The sequence below is a fragment of the Lactuca serriola genome, chromosome 1 (genome assembly GCF_051521515.1).
Source record: "Lactuca serriola cultivar US96UC23 chromosome 1, Lser_US96UC23_V15, whole genome shotgun sequence".
Taxonomy (NCBI): domain Eukaryota; kingdom Viridiplantae; phylum Streptophyta; class Magnoliopsida; order Asterales; family Asteraceae; genus Lactuca; species Lactuca serriola.
In genome coordinates, this window is record NC_136408.1 from 208072729 (window position 1) to 208092686 (window position 19958).

The following is a 19958-nucleotide window of genomic DNA, read 5'->3' on the forward strand; positions in this document are numbered from 1 at the left end:
TATATATATATATATATATATATATATATATATATATATTGAATTTTGGATAGAAGGAAAATCAACTTTTTGGAAAAGTTAGAAAACCTGATTTTTTTCAACTTTTCCAAAAAAAACTTTTCCCTCTTAAAAACTAAGCCATGTGTAAATGCTAGTGCCCCAATTTCTAAATTATCGACTTGATCCAACCAAATTTCATTCAAAGCTTATCCAATTTCTATTAAAACCTTTGATACTTGGACGTCAATCCGCCCCTCTTAAACAACTACGTCTTCCATGGCGACAGATCTCTCAGTTGTTCTTGTTTTGGTGCTCACCTATTGTTGTTTCTCGAGATGTTTTACCGAGAGGTAAGAAACCAATTTCACTTTTTCTCGTATTTGTTAATACTTTATTCTTACTGTTTTAGATATTTTGGGATTTAATGTTTAATATTTTTTTGTCCAATTTATGTATATAATCGGCTAATTGCTTACTAGTTTAGCTCACACGTGAGAAATAAGTAAACCTATGAAAGGCAATGCAATTTTGTTCTTCAATCTCCATCCTAATACTAGTTTAGCTCACACGTGGCGAGGTGCCCAATAATCAACAAGGGGATATGTGGTGAAAGTTGTCACCCAACCGAATTTAAATTTAAATTCCAATAAGCATGCGGATGAGGATTTATCGTTTGGGGAATGTGAGAGGAACCCAATATACATGGTGGGTACTAGTCAGTACCTCATGACACTGTGTTTTCCATTTTGTTACAATTCTGACAATTTGACCGGCTAATTGCTTACTAGTCAGTACCTCATGTTTATGAAATCGCAGGAGAAAACAAGAAATTAAAGTTGTTTGCACCAATCACATCCTTCCAATCCTTTCTCTTTCTTCTCGCCATAGAATCGACGAGCATCCCTTAGCGAGCCCCCTAGCGAGCGCTAGGGGGCGGTGCTCTTTTCCTCTTAACGAGAGTAGCGACCCGGTAGCGAGCCCCCACTCCGTTCAGCCTTATGGTACTTGTAGGAAGACTTGTAATGTATTGTATGCTCATAATCATATCAATACATCTATTTATTTTTACTCGATAAATTATTTCATTTTCTAGATCGTGTTAATTAGGACATCTCCACTCTCCAATATTACCATTAAAACCACTACATTTAGTGAGCATTGAACCGCAAACAACCATCTCAACCAAGACAAACCTAACTTTAATGATTAAAAGAAATTATACTAAATAACTGTTCATTATTATAAAAAAAAACAATTGTAAATTAATTGTCCAAGGAACTTTATAAAAGTCCAATTTCTATGCAACTCGATTGTCATTCTTGGGGTTTCATTTTTTTACTTGTTACTTTTAGGATCAATAAAAATATAACATAAAAATAAATATCTTTGAAATGGGTTGATGCATTGGTATTATGTTATAAAATTTAATCCCAATGTAACCAATATAAAGCAACTGAAACCAATTATTTTTAGGTTGGGTTTGATTTGGCCCAATTTGTACTACATTGTCACATTATATATGTTTTATCATTGATTGTAACATAATTTATTGGGTAAATAACAAAAAAGACATTCACTTTACTTCAAAATTCTAATTTGACATTGTGTTTTTTTTTTCAAATTTGACACTGTGTTTTTCATTTTGTTACAATTATGACCATTTGACCGGTTAACCAGGTTACATGCTAACGTGACATGATGACGTGACATGCTGACGTGTCAAAATTGATTTTTTTCAACAGAAAACACTAAGTTTTCATTTTTTTCGATTTTGACACTAAGTTTAATTTTTTCTTTCAATTTTGACACTATTTTTTTTTGTTCCAAATCGAACATCATTTATCAAATTTTGTTCAATTTTGACCATTTTCCATTTGAAACCGTATAAATATATATTTTTTTATTACATTTTAAACCGTATAAATATATTTTTTCGTTTAAAAACCACATTTTTATTTAAATACAAGGTGTTTTTTTCCTTACATTCAAAGCAAAATGTATAAATATGCATTAGTTATATCATGAGAATCAAACTAACCATAAACTTCTAATATGATGTAAAAATTTCATAGGTTGCAAACCTCTAAACACATTTTAAAGTTGCGTATTTAATATAAAATACGGTTTTCATATAACTAATATGTATTTATACATAAAAATATGGTTTGAATGTACAAAAAAACCTTCTATTTATACAAAACTATGATTTTTAATTGAAAGAAATGTATTTATACGATTTAAATGTATTAAAAAAATATTTATACGGTTTCAAACAGAAAATTCTCAACATTGAACAAAATTGGAAAAAGTATGTTTGATTAGGAACAAAAAAACACAGTGTCAAAATTGAAAGAAAAATTTAAACTTAGTGTCAAAATCGAAAAAAAAAACCTTAGTGTTTTTTGTGAGAAAAAAATTCAGTTTTGACACATTAGCATATCATGTCATTAAAACTGACACGTCATCATGCCCCGTTAGCATTTAACTTAGTTAACCGGTCAAGTAGTAAGAATTGTAACAAATTGGAAAACACAGTGTCAAATTTAAGACAAAAAACACAGTGTCAAATTAGAATTTTGGTGTAAAGTGGATGTCTTTTGTGCTATTTACCCTAATTTATTACATAAAAATTATAAATCACTTCTCGATTATGGAGGAAGTTTTATGTGGAGTTGGGTACTCAATTGCTTTTTTGTATCGTTTACCACCTGGAGACTGACGGTGAGAGCGAACGGATCATTTAGACAATTAAAGATATGTTTCATGTTTTGTGTGTTGCATTTTGGTGGGAGTTGGCATACTTTTCTTCTTCTAGCGGAGTTCTCATATAATAATAGTTACCACACCAACGTTGGTATGTCTAGATTTTAGCTACTTTATAGGAGAAATTTTTGGAATCTGATTTGATGGGCTAAGGTCGGTTAATGGGTGATGCAGAGCACTAAAGTGGTGCTCAAGACCATAAAGTTGATTATGTAGGTTTTAGGATAGGTTGCGAACCGCGTAAAGAAGACATAAGATTTACGCCGACCAAAACTGGTCCAACCATGAGTTTCAGGTGTGAGATGTCGTGCTTTCGAAAGTGTTAGCTTGTAAGGGCGTCATCCTATTTCGGAAGTCAGGCAATTTGCGCCCCAGATTTCTTGGACCTTTCAGGATTTTCGCCATGGTGGGAAAGGTTGCTTATTGTTTTGATTTACCCGCGAAGCTTAGTCAGATTCACACTACATTTCATGTCTCTCTGTTGCGGAAGTTTTTGGCTGATAACACCATAGTAGTTTCCTTGGATGACATTTAGGTTGATGAGCGCCTGAACTTTGTGGAGAGATCGGTTATAGTCTTAGACAAAAAGACAAGGACCATGCCACTTGTATGAAAGACCATGGGAGGATAATGACACTTATATGAAAGACCATGGGAGGACCACGACATCTGTACAGAAGACTGTGGGAGGGCCATAACAATGAGGGCTGCAGGAGGACTACAATAATGAATGATTATAAGACTGTAGGATGACAACAACATTCATAGATTATATATGTTATGTATGATAGGTGGTATTTTGGGGAACTCACTCAACTTTGTGCATATGGTTTTATGTTTAAATGTTTCAGGTACTTCTGGTTCAAAGGAAAGGGTTTGACGAGATTACATCGCATCCACCGGAGATTCTACACTTATGATTTTATTATCACATTGATGTTATTTTTAAACACCTGTGATACTCTGATTATCCTTTGGAAGTAATGAAAGAAAGATTCTATTCATTTTAATGAAAATTTTACCTTATATTTTGGGACATTACATGAATGTTATGTTAGCCATTTTCTGTTAGAGTTAAAAATGACTATTATGTCCTTATTGATTTTTATCTATTTATGAAAACATAAAAAATCAAAATATTAGAATAGACAAAAATGTCCTTACTGATAAGTTAAAAATAAGTGGTTCCTAGGGTTTCTAACCTTTAGTGGTTCTCATTTGATCCAAATTTTACATATAGATCCACTTTAGATTTCAGGGTTTCTCTAATGCCTCCCTCACCATGTGGTGATGTAAGAGTTTGGGGTAGTGTTCCTATTCCTATACCCACAGTGCTACTAGGTGAGCCCCAGGCACCCCGCGAGAAGGTTTATCTTTTGGTATTATCACTACGAGAAAAGTTTATTTTAGTGACCAGTTTTTTAGTGACGACCTAAAATTTGGTCACTAATAACATCATATAGTCACCATATATTTAGTCGTCACTAAAACTTGGTAATACTATAAATTTAGTGACCATTATCATGATGGTTGTCACTCACCTGTCACTAAAGTGTAGAATAAAATTTAAATAGTTACTTTCATATATCATAACAAGTATTAGTGACTAAAAATAGTGGTCACTATATTGGAGACTTAGTGAAAAAAACTAATGGTCACTGGATTAAAGGGTTAGCGATGAAAAATAGTAGCATTGGAGGCTTAGTGACCAAAAATAGTGGTCACTGAATTAGAGACTTAGTGACCAAAAATAGTTGTCACTGAATTAAAAACATAGTGTGCTCACTAACTATTTATATATTTATCAGTTGGAAAAAATAATAACCATAGTTGTAGTAATTGAATATACGATCGAAAATTTCAAAAAAAAAAGGTCCGTATAATGATGATAACCGAACAAATTTCCTTATAAATTTAAAAACAAAAATGAAAATTATAAACTCACATTATGTAAATGGTCACGAGGATAGTTTATTTTGATTAAAGAGCATTCACATTAAAGATACAATGTTAAATCGATGTCTGATTACTTCATAGTAGTGGTTTTTTTTTACCCCTTTGATGTTATGGTAATTTCGTAATTTGGGATAAATGGGTTTTTGAGTAATAAGTAATAACAATCCTAGCAAGGGTCTTAATGGAAATGATTAAAAGATGAAGGGGTGAGATCATAAATAAGTACGATACATTGAGGGTTAAATAAAATAAATCCAAGTTTAATGATAGCTCCATTACGTATTTACGCTACAGACACCTCTCCTCGCTTTCCTCCGTTCACACTGTATCGACCACAGCCACCATCGTGACCTTGCCTTCCGTCTTTTGTCTGTAACACCCTGAGTTCAGAAGTGCAAGTTTAGGGTGCTTGGTGTAATTAAGGAGGATCGACTCGGCGAGTAAATGGATAGACTCGGCGAGTCGAGTCGCGATTTTGGTCACGAGTTTAGTGATCAACTTGGCGAGTCGGCGGCTGGACTCAGCGAGTCGGTGCTGGAATGAGAAACCCTATTTTCAGGGTTTGCACCCTATATAAGGAACCTTATGTTTCCCCTCAGCCTCTTTGCTGCCCATTTAAGATCCAGAAAACCCTAATTCGTGAGGAAACCCCATTGTTGAGTGAATTAGAGCTTGGAGGAGGATATTTGGTATTTGAAGCTTGAAGGTTTGGAGGCTTGTATCAGGAAGCTTGGGGAGATCAGGAATCTACAGTTGGTTGGGCTCATTTCAGGGGGTAAGGAACCATTTCCTTAAGCTATTTCTTCATGGATTCATGTATGGTGATTGATATGAGATCTAATTCGAGATAGAAGCTTGGATCTGAGGATGCTACTTTAGATCTAAGCTTGTGATGGTCCTATATGTCATAAAGTTCCTGTATAAGAGTTATTGGTGAAGCCCTTTTGTCCTTAGCCTTAGCCCTAGAGTGTTTTGAGCTTATATCTCCTTGGTTTCACGTAAAGTTTGCAACTTTATGTGAGGGCTAAGCTGTAGAAGAGTATATCTATAGATTTGAGTCTCTGCATGGCTTGAAAAGCCTCTGTATGGAATAAGAACTGAAGAGACTCGACGAGTTCCATGGGTGAACTCGGCGAGTTGGATGAAGGTGTGCATGAACTCGACGTGAACTCGGCGAGTTGGATGAAGGTGTGCATGAACTCGATGTGAACTCGGCGAGTTGGATGAAGGTGTGCATGAACTCGACGAGTTGGAAGAACAACTCGGCGAGTCTGTTGAATATTGCCTTGGACTCGGCGAGTCTGGCCGTGGAGTCCTAACATTTTTTGGTTGAACGGTGAATCGGTGAGTCGAGGGATGACTCGGTGAGTTGAGCGAGAAGGGACTCAGAATTGTGGGACTCGGCGAGTCGACGGGGAGACTTGACGAGTAGGGTCACACAGGAAGGTAGACTTTGACTGAGGACTTTGAATTTGACCAAGAGTTGACCAGTTGACTTCCAATGGTATTTTGGTAATTATTGGTATTTATTGAGTTCAGTCTTTTAGTATTGATCAGTGGTGGAGTTTGTGTTGGAGGTTGGAGTAGCGTGATCTTATTTCTGCAGATTGGCTTTGCAAGGTGAGTTAACCTCACTATATCGACAGGGTCTAAGGCACCAATAGGGGTGTCAAAAAAACCCGAACCCGATTAACCTGACCTGACCCTAACCCGATTAAGACATTTAGGGTCGGGTTTTATAGGGTCAAAATTCTTAACCGGGTTATTCGGGTTAACCCGAAAACCCGATTAACCCAAAGAAAGATATACTACAATATTTATGTATTTTATTCCACCTCACATCTTCTATTTTTATACATTATGTGGCCTAAAAAAGAGGAAAATAAGATGCAACACAATTGTAGAACAAAATATTGCTTTGTACAATTGGAAATTAATATGTAGCATAGTAAAATAATATCCAATAGTAAAATAATATGCAATGGTAGTTTAGGTGGCCTAAAATAAAAAATACACAACCTCAAATCAAATGCATAAAACTTTTTACTTGTATAGTACAAACAAGAAAAATAAACCATATGTACTCAAAGTCATTTGGATTTAACATATCCTAATTTAACCTTCTGAAAATAAACCTTATTATAAATATGGCATAATATTTATGTCTTACTTTGTAACCCAACTAACCCGACCCTATAAGCCCGAAACCCGAATAACCCGAACCCGAATAACCCGTACCTTAATAGGGTCGGGTTCTGGGTGAAATTATTTTTATAAAAAACCTGACTAACCCGACTTGTTTAACCCTAAACCCGATCGGGTTGACCCGATTAACAGCCCAAGGCACCAAGGTCGGCCCTTTATCGGATGGAAATCCGGATAGTTGTTATGTTATTGCTTTGCTATATGTTTGCATCTTGGTAGTTAGGATGGTATATGTTAGAGACCTGGTTAAGGTCGGAATCCTGGTATATAGTATGATGCTATGTTAGTGACCGGTTAGGTCGGTATCCTGGTTAGAGTGTGCTATGTATGTGATCTGATAGATCAGTTGATTAGTGATGAATTGCTATATGATTATATGTTTATGTGCACATGGTTGATTGACTGGGGTTGGGTTGAGGCGGGTCCTGCTTTGTGCTGTAGGCCAACATACCCAGGGCGGACCGGATATCCCGAAGGACCAGCGAGCGGTCCGGATAGGCTGTAGGCCCCACGAGGGTGGACCAGACGTGCCGAGGCTTGGAGAGTGGACCAGGCCGACTGAAGGCCCGACGCGGGTGGACCGGTCATACTGTAGACTCAGAGAGTGGACCAGGTGGGTTGAAAGCCCGGTGCGGGCGGACCAACCACAATGCAGACTCGATGTATGTTGCTAGACTCGGAGGGTGGACCAGGTGGACTGAAGGCCCGGTGCGGCGGACCAGTCACACAGTAAAGCCAAAGTGAATGGTTGTTCGGTTTGTGATATGTTATGAGTATGGTATATGTGGTTGGTATTTTGGGGGTAACTCACTAAGCTTTCGGGCTTACAGTTTTCAGTGTATTGTTTCAGGCACTTCAGGAGATCGTGGCAAGGCGAAGGCGTGATCGTACCGCTCCTCATGTTTTATGTGTTATGATGTGGTTCTGGGAAATACTATGATAATAAATGAATTGAAAACCTTTTTGTAATGAATTAATGAATATGGGTTGTTTTTGAAAAGTTTAATTTGGTTGAAAATTTTGGATGTTACATTGTCGGCGTTGCTTCCCGAAGTTTTTACCACATCGAAGATCATCTTTTTCTTTTTCGCTCACTTCATTACCGTGCTCTAAATTTTGAAGCCATAGTTTTCCCAATTGAGGCTTCGATTAGGTAATCACTTCCCTAAAATTTGATTAAGGTGTGATTAGGGCTCAAAAAACGTCAATTGGAGCTTAATTCCTCATATTTGATGTTGTGTTCATCATTACTAAACGTTGAAGATAATGTTATCCTTTCCTCAATCTTTCTTCTCTTCTTCCTCGTTGATTGCTCAGGGACAACATCCTCCTCTTCCTACTTTTCTGGTTCTCGACTCCATTCTGATTTTTGTTCACAATCACACACTTATACAAGCACGTATGAACACACACAATCGAAAACACATAGAAATACGCAATCACTTATGAAAGGAGTCGATTTTTCTTTAATTTTATTATATGTTGACGATTGAGGGCTGTAATGCTGGTGTTTTTTCCCGCTATTTTGTTTTAAGGTTTTATGATCGATTTGTTGTGCATCTTCATAGTTTACTATGATTTACAATTTTGTAGTATTGATCTCCAATTCAGTGTTCATTGTTCTCATATTTCTCTTCATGCTTTTGATAGAAGTTTGCATCTATTAAGCTATTCAATTGACACTACTTAATTTTTTTCTCTCGGTTTGGTATATAATCTAAAGGTTATATTTTTTGAAACCTGATGTATTCTTTTTTTTTTTTTACAGGTGATTCTGAACCTACAAAGATGTTTGTCAGAACAACTAATCTATCAAACAATCAGATATCAACTACAGATGTGATCCATCTGAGAAATGGTTGATTGGAATTGCCCCTGCGCACCAGAGTTTTTTATTTGTTTATTTGTTAGTGTAGCATATTAGCATATAGAACCACCTATGGTAAATTTCTAAGTTCCAATAATACTCTCCATCCATTTTGATTTGAGTAGATACTTCAGCTAGTAAAAGGAAACATGTAGCTTTTTTCAGTTGATCAGCAGCGAAGTCAAGCTGTTGAAGCACATGCAACATCATTTGTCTCTTTCAAAGTACAAATGTTTCCCCTTTTGTTAATACCATAGTTAAAATTGGTTCATTTTTGTTGCCTTCCATCTAAGTACATTGGTAACAGTCATATATTTATATGCCTTTAACAGGATACTGGCAATGAGAATCCTTCAATTCTTATTTCTTTTGTAACAAAAATCTCTAATGTTGGACAAGTTACTTCAAGTTTCATGTAATTGAGCTTGGTGATTAACCAGGTTTATTCTCTTAACATAGTGTTTTTCATTTTCATTCATTTGGGGTTTCGTATTTCTAAAAGCTAATGCTTCTTGTTTCTATACATGAAGGAAAACCCTCATTCACTTAGAAGCAAGCAAACCTTTTCTTTCCTCCCGAATTTCAAGATGATTTTCCAGTTACCATGCAGGTAATTTGTCATTCATTTGGTGTTTTGAAATAGGGAGTTGCATACTTTCATTATCAACTAACATATTAATTTCTGACTTTGCAGACATCCCACAAGTATAGTTTATACTTTATACCTTTCCATCACCAATTGATAATTTATGACTTCTTGTTTTAGTGTGAAAACTTACTAGAGAACTAAGGACTAAGAAAACTGCGATCTTTTGTCTAACAAGAATCTTTTTTACACTTAATAGATAATACTCCTTCCTATCTATCATGGTTGACCAGGAAACTACATTTTAAGATGAAGGGTAAGATACCCCTCATATACAACTACTATTATTCTTCGGTTTAAGCTGAATGGTATGCTAGGAATATTAGTAAAAATGATGTTTTTCGTATATTTGACAATTAGAGTTGCAGTAAAAGTTGGAAGGTAAGTGAACATTTAGATTTATTTTTCTTGTGAATGTTTGTTGCTTAATTTAATTTTGGATTTATTTTGTTTTTGTTTCTTTAGATTTCTTGCACTTGAGATCTTCTCTGGCATCCTTTTAGCTTTTGTTGGTTCAACCCTTTGCCCTTCCACATCCATCCGAGGAGTACGAGGTAACCCTAGATAACAAAAAATAAAATTTGGATTTTGATTCTCTTTTCGGTCGACGTAATCTGATTTTGGAAATTTCGATTTTAATCCTAATTTGTGTGTTTAGGTTCATCGATTGGTCGTAAACAGAGATCCTAAATTCATTAACTTTGTTGAGGTATTGATCTTTCTACCATCTTTATTTTCGATTTAGGAAACAAATAGGGAGAGTTGATACTATTTGTGGCCATTAGACTTTTATAAATCATCTTTCCAGAAAATCATCTTCTGCCAAGGCTGTTCACTTATTAGGATATATGGAAAGCTTGGTCTTTATGAGGATGCCATGAAAACATTTGAAGAGATTGAGAAGTTGGGTTTGTTAAGTGAGGATAAAACATATATAACAATGGCACAAGTCCATCTGAATACCGGGAGTTGTGAAAAAGCACTGGATGTAATGGAAAAGATGAGATCTAAAAAGATGAGGTTTTGTTGCAATGCTACATTATGAAGAAGGATGTAGAAGCTGCTGAAGTTACATTACAGTCTCTTTTAGAGGCAGGTTTTCCGAATTGTTCTTCTTGCAACAACATGTTGACTTTGTTTATGAAACTTGGACTTATTGAGAAGGTGAAAGACTTCATCATCCAGATACAAAAAAGACAAGTAAAATTTGATAAGGTGCTTCTTAAAGCAGTTGTGAAGGTATATTGCAAAGAAAACATGACAAGTGATGCTGAGCAAAAACAGTTTGTTTGAAGATGATGATGACAGGTTCATTCAAACCATTTCAATGGCTTTAAGTGGAGAGTTTACAAGACTTGAAGAAGCTGATTCAGATTCCTTAGACCCAATGGTGTTTGAGCTGCTGCTAAGTCTTTGTGAAACTGCAAGTAAGAAGGAACAAACACTACAAAAAGTAGAACTCTTTTGCTTTCATCTTTTTGATATATTTTCACTTTTCTTTCTTTCTTTTCTTGTTTGCTTACTTTTTTAAAATAGATACTACATGGTGTCATATGTAAGTTCTACACTTCTATCTCATTGATATTTCATTTCCACAATTTAAATTTCAAGAAAGTATAAATTTCTTATTTTTATGTTGTTTTTGGCATGAAAAAAACTTGGTAAGATCCCCAATTTTAACAACATTGTCTCAAATAAGTTCAAGATTGTATGTAGTGTGGGGAATCGTTTATAGTTTTCCCGAGGTTAGAGCTTTCTTCCTTTTAGTTAATAATTTTCAGTTTTATTACAGTTTTACTGAGAATTTTTTTTTTTAAATTTGATTGTGACATGCTCAAACACATCCTATTGCTAGCTCTTTGGTCATTAGTTGGAGTATCACTAAGGTAAAAAAATATTTGAGCTTGAAGAAATGGAAGAAAAAAAATAAATGATTTCATTATTTTGTAACCATATATTATTTATGGTGTTGATTATTAGATTATTAGATACTCTTTCTTTTGGACAAAAGTGGTATTTAGTTCTACTCCATACTGGCTTTTATGGCTCAGGTTTAACCTTTATTCTTTTATAAAAATTATAACTTTTGGTTGTGTGAGTGTAGGTATAGCACCAACTGGCATCTCAACTAGCATTGCCATATATGAAGGTAACAACCCTCCATTCCTACTACCATATAATATGACCATATTACCCTTTTCTTTTCCTTGACTTTTTGTATTAAGTAAAAAAGAGACACCTATATAGATAGCTTACCAGATTTTTTTCCCATTAAGTCGTGTATGGTATCCAAGACCAGAATAAACTATCTGATTCCGAGTAAATGACCATTTTACCCATGTATTTAGAAATGATGCTTGTTAACAAAGTAGTATCTAACTCTTGCTTGAGTAAATGGTCATTTTACCCTTCTCTTTAGTCAATGATCATTTTACCCTTCTATTTAAAAACGATGCTTGCTAACAAGGAAACATTATCTTATTTTTGTTAGATTAAATGACCGTTTAACCCTTCTATTAGAAACAATGCTTACTCACAAAAGAAATAGTATCTTACTCTTGTTTGAGATAATTATCATTTTACCCTTCTATTTAGAAACATTGCTTACCAACAAAAGAAACAATATCATACTCTCTTTTGAGTACATGACCATTTTACCCTTTTATTTAATGAATGACCATTTGACCGTAAATGACCATTTAATCATTGTATTTTGCAGGAGTCTGAAAAGTATTCCATAAGGATACCCAACAAATGGAACTTTTCATTAGATTACTTCTATTTTGATTTAGTGGTGTTAGCACCTCTATAATTCCATGTATAATATAGGTGGGAAATCATCCGTTCTTATATGAAGATTTATTTGGTTATTTTTGTTGTATTATAAACATTTATAGCATTTGCCTTTTCTTTTGTCTAATTAGATATTATTATATTTCATTTTAAAAATGACATTTAATATTTCAATAATTTCTTAATTATTGACCTTTTTTTTTTGTCTAAAAGGCTAAATCAGCGATGACCTATTATAGTCACTAATTAGATAAATCAGTGACCACTTTCTATGGTCACTAATCGCATAAAACAGTGACGACTTTTATTGGTCACTAAGTAGATAAAATAGTGACGACTTTCATTGATTAGTGACAACATTTAGTGACGAAGCGGGTCGTCACAAATTTAGTGACGACTATATTTTAGTCACTGTTTAGTGACCATATTTATATTTGGTCACTAAATTGGTTTGTGACGGACCTATAGTGACGAAAAGTGACAACCGAAATTTTGGTCACTAAATCATTTAGTGACGACTCATTCTATTGTTAGTGACCAATTTGGTTTTGGTCACTAATTTGCATATTTTTTGTAGTGTATGTATTTTTTATTTTTTGGAATAATAAAAGATTTAATATTTAAGAATAAAGAATTAAGTAGAGAGAAGCTAGGATTACAAAAGATTTAAATATTTGGAAATAATTATGTGATAATCAGTAATAAAAAAGCAAATATTATATCAACACTTTGACTTTTTTTTATTTTTTATTTTATTTTTTGTGTGTGTATTATAGAACATCCAGGAAAGATGGTCGAGTTGTTTGAAGAAAGCATATAATGTGTACCAGTCACGCCTTATTGCAATTTATTATGGTTAAAATCTTGATAGGAGAAGGATTAGGGATTAATAATATGAATCCCAAATAAGAAGAAAGAAACACCTGATGACTAATTGCATGAATGAAATACAAAAGAAAGTTAACGAATTTGATCGTAAAAATATCTATGTAATGAAATTTTTTCTATCAATTAATCTCATGGACCAAAATCATTTTCTTCATGATCCATTAACTCCCATGAACCATCCTCCTGTTGAACCATACAATTGTTCTTCTCACACCACCAAGAGACAAGCACGCCGTATTCTTCCTTCAGTGCATCCAAATGCTTGTTTACAAGTGAGATATCGCGTTTAACTTCTAGCTTAAACCCTCCTTTACTGCCTTGTGTCCCTGCAACTCCATGCATATAAGCCTCCATGCTATGCCAACTTGACAAATTTCCGGGACTCTTCAAGTACTCAGACTTTGTTGTATCAATTTCCATTTCAATCCCAACGTCTGAATACCCTATCAATGGGTAGTTTGGAACCACGTCTGATGCATTGCGAATGCGTAGGGCATGAAGATCTTTTTGTGAACTAAAAACTTTCTTGAAATTCGAATCTCCCACTCGAGGGCTAGCAAACACAAAGGTGGTCACTGGGCATGCCTTGTTTGGCATATCTTTCGGCTTGTTGAATCCATTCAAAACTATGTCAATCGCATTTAGTGTTGCGATTGCTGAACCCAAACTATGTCCGGTTATGGTCAAGCTAATATCCTCGTTCTTGTATTGTTCCACTAGTCTCTTCACCTCCGCAAGTACCTAACGATTTTTGTACCATATTAAAGTAAAAAAGAAATCTTTAATCATGAAATATTCAAAATAATTCCCCATTGAAGCATTAAATACACATTAAAAATTCAGAGTAAATTACACTAAGATCCCTATGGTTTGGATTAGTCTGTATGTTTGGTCACTAACTCTGTTTTTTTTGTCTTGTCTCGGATTTGTTCTCCCATCATGCTAAAATCACTATTAAGACGTCGCCATGCACTTAGCTTCTCGGAGAATCACATTTCCTCATCGGAAATCATTTGTCACCCATTATCCTCTACTACCAAGAACACATATTTATAAAAACATGTGTTTTAGCAGCAAACATGCAATATGAATCTTACAATGCATGAAACTAGAGAACCACATATTAAGAATGATGATGTACTCCAGATATTTCAATTTAAAAAAAAAATGAATTTCAAACAAAAATCTGGTTTCAAAATCAAATTGAGTGTTCAAATACTAAAAAATAATAATCCCAATCGAAGCCTAAGAAATTTTCACCCTCGTAATTCCAAATCGAACCCCCATTGAAAAGGAAGATGGATTCCAGAAACATAAGCTACACCCAAACCCACACCCAGATCTAATGATAAAAAAACAAAATGGATACAAACCTAAAGTAAAAAAAAAAAAAATCCAAACCAAAGTTGAACCGGTTGCAAATCAATTTTGGATCTAGTTATTGATTTTCTTTGAATTTGTGGGTTTCTCAAGGCTAGAATAGAAGAGAGGGTTATCTTTGCGGGCAGAGTAGAGCGGCGGCGGCAGAGGATGATGGGGAAGGGATAAGTGAACGGTTGAGGGGTGGTAATGGTTGAAGTTGTGGTTATTATTGTTAGAGTAGAAGGTGGCTCAGTCATCTTTCCGGCACCGGTGGTTGCGATGTGGGTGGCAGAAGGTGGGTTGGTCGATCATCGGGCAATGCAACAATGAGAGAGACGTGAGAGTTAGTGGGGAGTTTCATAAAGCTCTCCGACTGGGGAGAAGGATGTCAGGTAGGCCATATATTAAAATAATATTATTACAATTCAAAAGAAATATTAAAAATTAAATTTTAAAATACAGACAACGCATCATCGTCATTTTACGTGAGGCGGGGACAAAATGTGAAACCATAGAGATGTTACAAGAGTTAAAAAGAAAAAAAGTTAGGAACCAAAATCATAGACTACCTAAACCATAGCATCAACTACTTGTGTAATTTACTCAAAAATTATGTTATGTGAGGATTATACGTACGCACCTGATCTCTAGCATTAGTTTTATTGTAAGGTGACCTCGGATCATCAGTAGTATAGACTGAATACCAACCTTGATGTATTTTTGGATCATCAACATTCTTTTCTCCAAATATTATTGGACCCGAAACCAACGTGAAATCAAGATCATTAACCCACTCCATGGTCTGAATAGTTCCTCTCCAAGCAATCAGAATGTCTCTCCTCCCTAACACCACCTTCCCCTCATCCGTAGCAACTGCTACAAACCCCATCCAGTTCGATTCCTTACACCATGCCTCCCTCGACAATGACTTGAAAATGAATGCATCAGGAAGAGGTATAGATGACGTGGCATATAAGTATTTAGTTACATGATACTTGTTCAATGGACGTCCTTGACAAATCCCTACCCTTGACAACAGATTGGTTCTTGCATAGCGACAACTTCCAGCGTACTTTGATAGTTTAACAGAGTTGAAAGCATCGTAAGTGGCTTGAGCCATTTCGCCATAGTGGATGATGTAATTACGAAGATCTTGTTTAGGAGGATCTAATAAACCCTTCCAATTGGTTTCTCCGCTAAGTGTTTTCCAGTTTTTGGAGATGTTATCCATGTCTTCGTGGATATGAGTATTTTTCCCTTGTTTTTTCTTAGTGTGGAAGAAACTCATCGTTTGATTTTTTTTAGGGTTACAAAGGAATGGAGTACTAAAGCAAACGTTACTTATAGATGAAAGTCCTCAAGTGAAGTCTAAGTCATATAAATCGTATGGAAAACGGCATTTGCTCATTATAAAGCAACAACACTTGCAAAAAAATGGCAAATAAATACCTTTCACGCAAAAAAAGAAGGTTCAAATTCATCAAAGTTCACGGAAGAGATACAATCAGTACACTAGAAAACGCATTAGTATTATTGAAATCTAAAGAAGTGGCTAATTAATTGTAACAATCAATATAATATATTGATCTAAATGACAGTTGTAACTTCTAACTTCTAAGGAATTAGTTTTGCCAAAACTTCTTGTTAAGATGGAGTGTGCGCAATTAATTATATTTTGTAGTTATTCATATATATAGTGAGATTGCTGGATAGTGGGACGATTCCGTAAGCATGCAGTAAGCGGATGCTTCAGCGTATAATTAATATCCTACGTTTATGGAAATAAAAATCTACCAAGGACAAATTTTCATGATAAAATTTCTTTATTTTTCAAATAACCTATCCTCACGCAACTATTCACATTTCATAATCAAATGTAACTAGAAAGATTTAGAAAACTTTATTGCCATAGTATTAAAAAGAACACCGATCTCAACTTTTGAAAGTAAAATTTGGTTATTATAAGTTAGTGACAAGCAAAAAAAGTTGTCTAAAGGTAAAAATGAGAAATTAAGTTTAAAAGAAAAGAAAATAAAATAAAAGCCGGAATATAAAGACTACCACTACAAGAAATATGAGTTATAGTGGCGACACCACCAACAACAACGACTGCAAACTCGACGTGCTTGGAATTGCTGCTTTTGCTGGTGTCGACGCTAAAGCATAGTGACTAATGCTCAATGTAAGAAGTTTAGGGTTTGTGGTGGAGATCTGGATACTAAATTGGATCGTGATTTCACTTTCCGAACAAATATTTCTACCTTATGTCTGGGTTATAAGAAATTCAGCGTAGGATAATCCAAGTGGACACTTACAATTCTAGGCACAGAAATCGTAAGCCAATATGCTAGAAGATTCTGTGAAAGTATGATGAAAAACGAGAGCTTAAGATCGTGTGTGTCTTCTGAAAAGAAGAGTCGTTTATATAATAAACGGTATTAGGGTATCAATAGGGTTGGGCTGCTATGGGTTCCTTTGGAAACAAGTCAGGGTAATCCGAATTTTAATGAGGATTTAGGGTTACAAAAACTAACGAGTTTCGTTAGTTTTACCATAATCACCCTTATGAATCGGAATAACCCACAAGTTTCGTTAGTTTTACCAGGTCAGCGGGACCACAGCAAGGGGCTCTGCCCCTAGGACCCCGCTAGGGGCGCTGCCCCTAGACCCTGCCAAAGGGGCGCTGCCCTTTTGGAAACCTCGGACCCAGGGGCGCTTCCCCCAGACCCCCGACTAGTTGTCGAACCAGATACTAATTTGATCTTATACATGCATGCACTCTGTACCAATCCGTATACATATTAGAAAACAAATTAAGATGCCCTTTAGCTCACATGTTAATTTCAGTTACATAAAATGACATGGTGACACTAAAATCACCAACACTCAATAGCTCATCATCCTTATCTGTATGCTTCATTTTTTACTTGTATGCTTCACTTCTAATTAATCTTAACCATTGGTACCATTGATCAATCTAGTGGCTGTGTTCCGTTCTTGTTTGGCAAAGACAATAGCGGCAACAGTTTGTCGCAACTATTACTCCCTAGAAAAAGACCCGTGAGATCATCCATCTAGTACATTAGGAGTAGCCACTAATAGCTGTCGCCACTAAAACTTGTAACTGTTATTGTGACTTAATTGTCGTCATGAATAACCTAGCCCTTCTTTCTCCCGCTAACGACGAAATCAAGCCATGCACCACTACCGACAACTTACACTGAAATCAAGTCCATCGACCACCATCTCCTCTCACAATTTTTTCCTCTTTGCCATCGAAAATAGACATCTCTCCGCCTTTCTGTGAGTGTTAAACTGAGTACGTGAACAAGGTTTGAAAACACAAATAATGAATTAACTTAAGATCAACGTCTGCTAATAATAAGGATCCAGTTAAGTCTAGTAAACCTGTATTGGCTCGAAATTAAGAGATTCAACAGAGTGTTCAAAAGTATAAAAAGTTTAAGTAATGACAATGTAAAGCAATACAATAACAATACGAATATAAGATAGAATGATTGACTGAATAATTCGTTATTGATGCGAGAAAGGTGTGTTTTTCACTTTCTAATACAAGGGTTTACTATTCCTTAAATAGCCACGGAGTAACTAAAAAACAAACTAAAAAAGTAAGCATGGATTAATAGACATATGAAGATCAAAAGATTGACACACCCGTTTCTGTTGATCATGTCTCATGTACTATACTATCAAACAAAAAGAACAAAACAAAATTCTTCCACTGACCATTTTGATAAATCCACTTAAATTATAAATATATGACAACTATGCCCTCATTTAAATTTGTATTGTTATCTATTTTGGTGTCTAATTATTCTTCGATCAGTTCCACCAAAAAAAATTGAATGGATAGTTTATAATTTATTACCCTCTTTTCCTCTACGCTCCTTATTTAAACCACTATATTTTATTTATTTTCATATTTCACCCCTCATTTCAGTACTTTTTATTATTTTTTTTTGTTATTTTTTATATCACCGTTCCTTTTTTAAAGAGGTTATGATTCTTGTAAATATTGATGACTATGATTTTGTTTATTCGGAATATATATATATATATATATATATATATATATATATATATATATATATATATATATTCCGTGATTATGACTAGGGTTGTTGTTTGACATGTTTAATTGATTACAGTTTGTTCCATTTCGTTTGATTGATTTTTTGACTTCCAATATATTAGACGAACCAAAACAAATAAGGTTTGATTTAATCGTTTTCAGTTTTAAATGAGTCGATTAAATGTGTTCGGTTTCCGTTAAATCCGAATAACAAATATTTGAACAACTAATCAAGTGAGAATGTTTATGTCTCATGGAATGTGTAGGGATGTTCAAAACCGGATATCTGAAAATTCGGATATCCGAAATTTCGGATAGTGGATTTTCAATATCCGAATCCGTATTCGAAAAATCGGATATCCGAAATTCGGATATCCGAATTTTTGGATACGGATTCGGATATCCATTTTTTTTTGTAACCAACTCAAATAACTTAAACAATACCATTAATGGATGTTAGAATGAAGTGATTAGTTGCACAAAGTCGCAAACTGAAACCAATGGAAAAGCAATAAATTTAATCGAGTCAATTAATAAGTTATTCGTTGATGCATGAGTTTCATTCCATTAGAAACAAAAACCAAGCTTAAGTCCACATTTTCATGTTCCAAACACTAGTGCAAGTCCTTTTATAGTGCATATTTCTATATTATGGATAAACATTGTAAACCAAAACATCATGTATTGATTAAAGACATTTTTATATTATTGATAAATATTTCTAATTACATATAGTATATATGTCTTGGCTAATATAATTAGACTAGATAATTTAATGTAATTTATGTTAACACACAAAAAATTATACAACGTGTATTAAAGAAAGATCAAATAAAACAATGTAGTATCTGTTATCACAGGAAACATCTTCCTCAACTCATACTATCTATTCTAATTTGAAATAAAAAATTTTAAAAAAATAAATAAATAATATATATTTCGGATATCGGATATCCGAAATATCCGAAAATTTAGAAAATAATTATCCGTATCCGAATCCGAAAAACCGGATATCCGAAATTTAGAAAATAACTATCCCTATCCGAATCCGAAAAACCGGATATCCGAAAATCCGGATATCCAAAATTTCGGATAATTTCACTTCGGATTTTCGGATTTTTCGGATCGGATATTTGGATACGGATTTTTTTGAACACCCCTAGGAATGTGTAACATCTGGACTCCCATTGTGTGTTTAATTTTGAGATTTATTAAGTGAATCGACGAGTTGTGAGTCCAACTCGTCGAGTAGAGTCGAGTTGACCATGTGGGATTAATGAATGGACTCGACGAGTCAAAGAGCTGACCCGCCGAATTGGTGTTGTGTAGTGAAACCCTAATTTCCTGGGGTTAGGGCCTATATAAGAGAAATTATGCCCTCATTT

At 34.7% G+C, this 19958-nt stretch overlaps 1 protein-coding gene across 1 annotated transcript; it reads right to left on the minus strand.

Moving 5' to 3' along the window:
• Positions 1-13058: 13058 nt before the first annotated feature.
• LOC145103475 (phospholipase A1-II 1-like) lies at positions 13059-15790 on the minus strand. The gene is made up of 2 exons (XM_079040890.1): positions 15121-15790; positions 13059-13859 (listed from the first exon to the last, which is right to left on the minus strand). The coding sequence occupies exons 1-2, from the start codon at positions 15766-15768 to the stop codon at positions 13248-13250; spliced, it is 1260 nt and encodes a 419-aa protein (XP_078897016.1). The 5' UTR covers positions 15769-15790; the 3' UTR covers positions 13059-13247.
• Positions 15791-19958: the final 4168 nt, after the last annotated feature.

Excerpts from the sequence above, each read along its gene's own strand:
- LOC145103475 (XM_079040890.1), bottom strand. The coding sequence starts at position 15,768 with ATGAGTTTCTTCCACACTAAGAAAAAACAAGGGAAAAATACTCATATC. Across the intron at positions 13,860-15,120 it reads AAACTAATGCTAGAGATCAG|GTACTTGCGGAGGTGAAGAG; the intron begins GTGCGTACGTAT and ends AAAAATCGTTAG.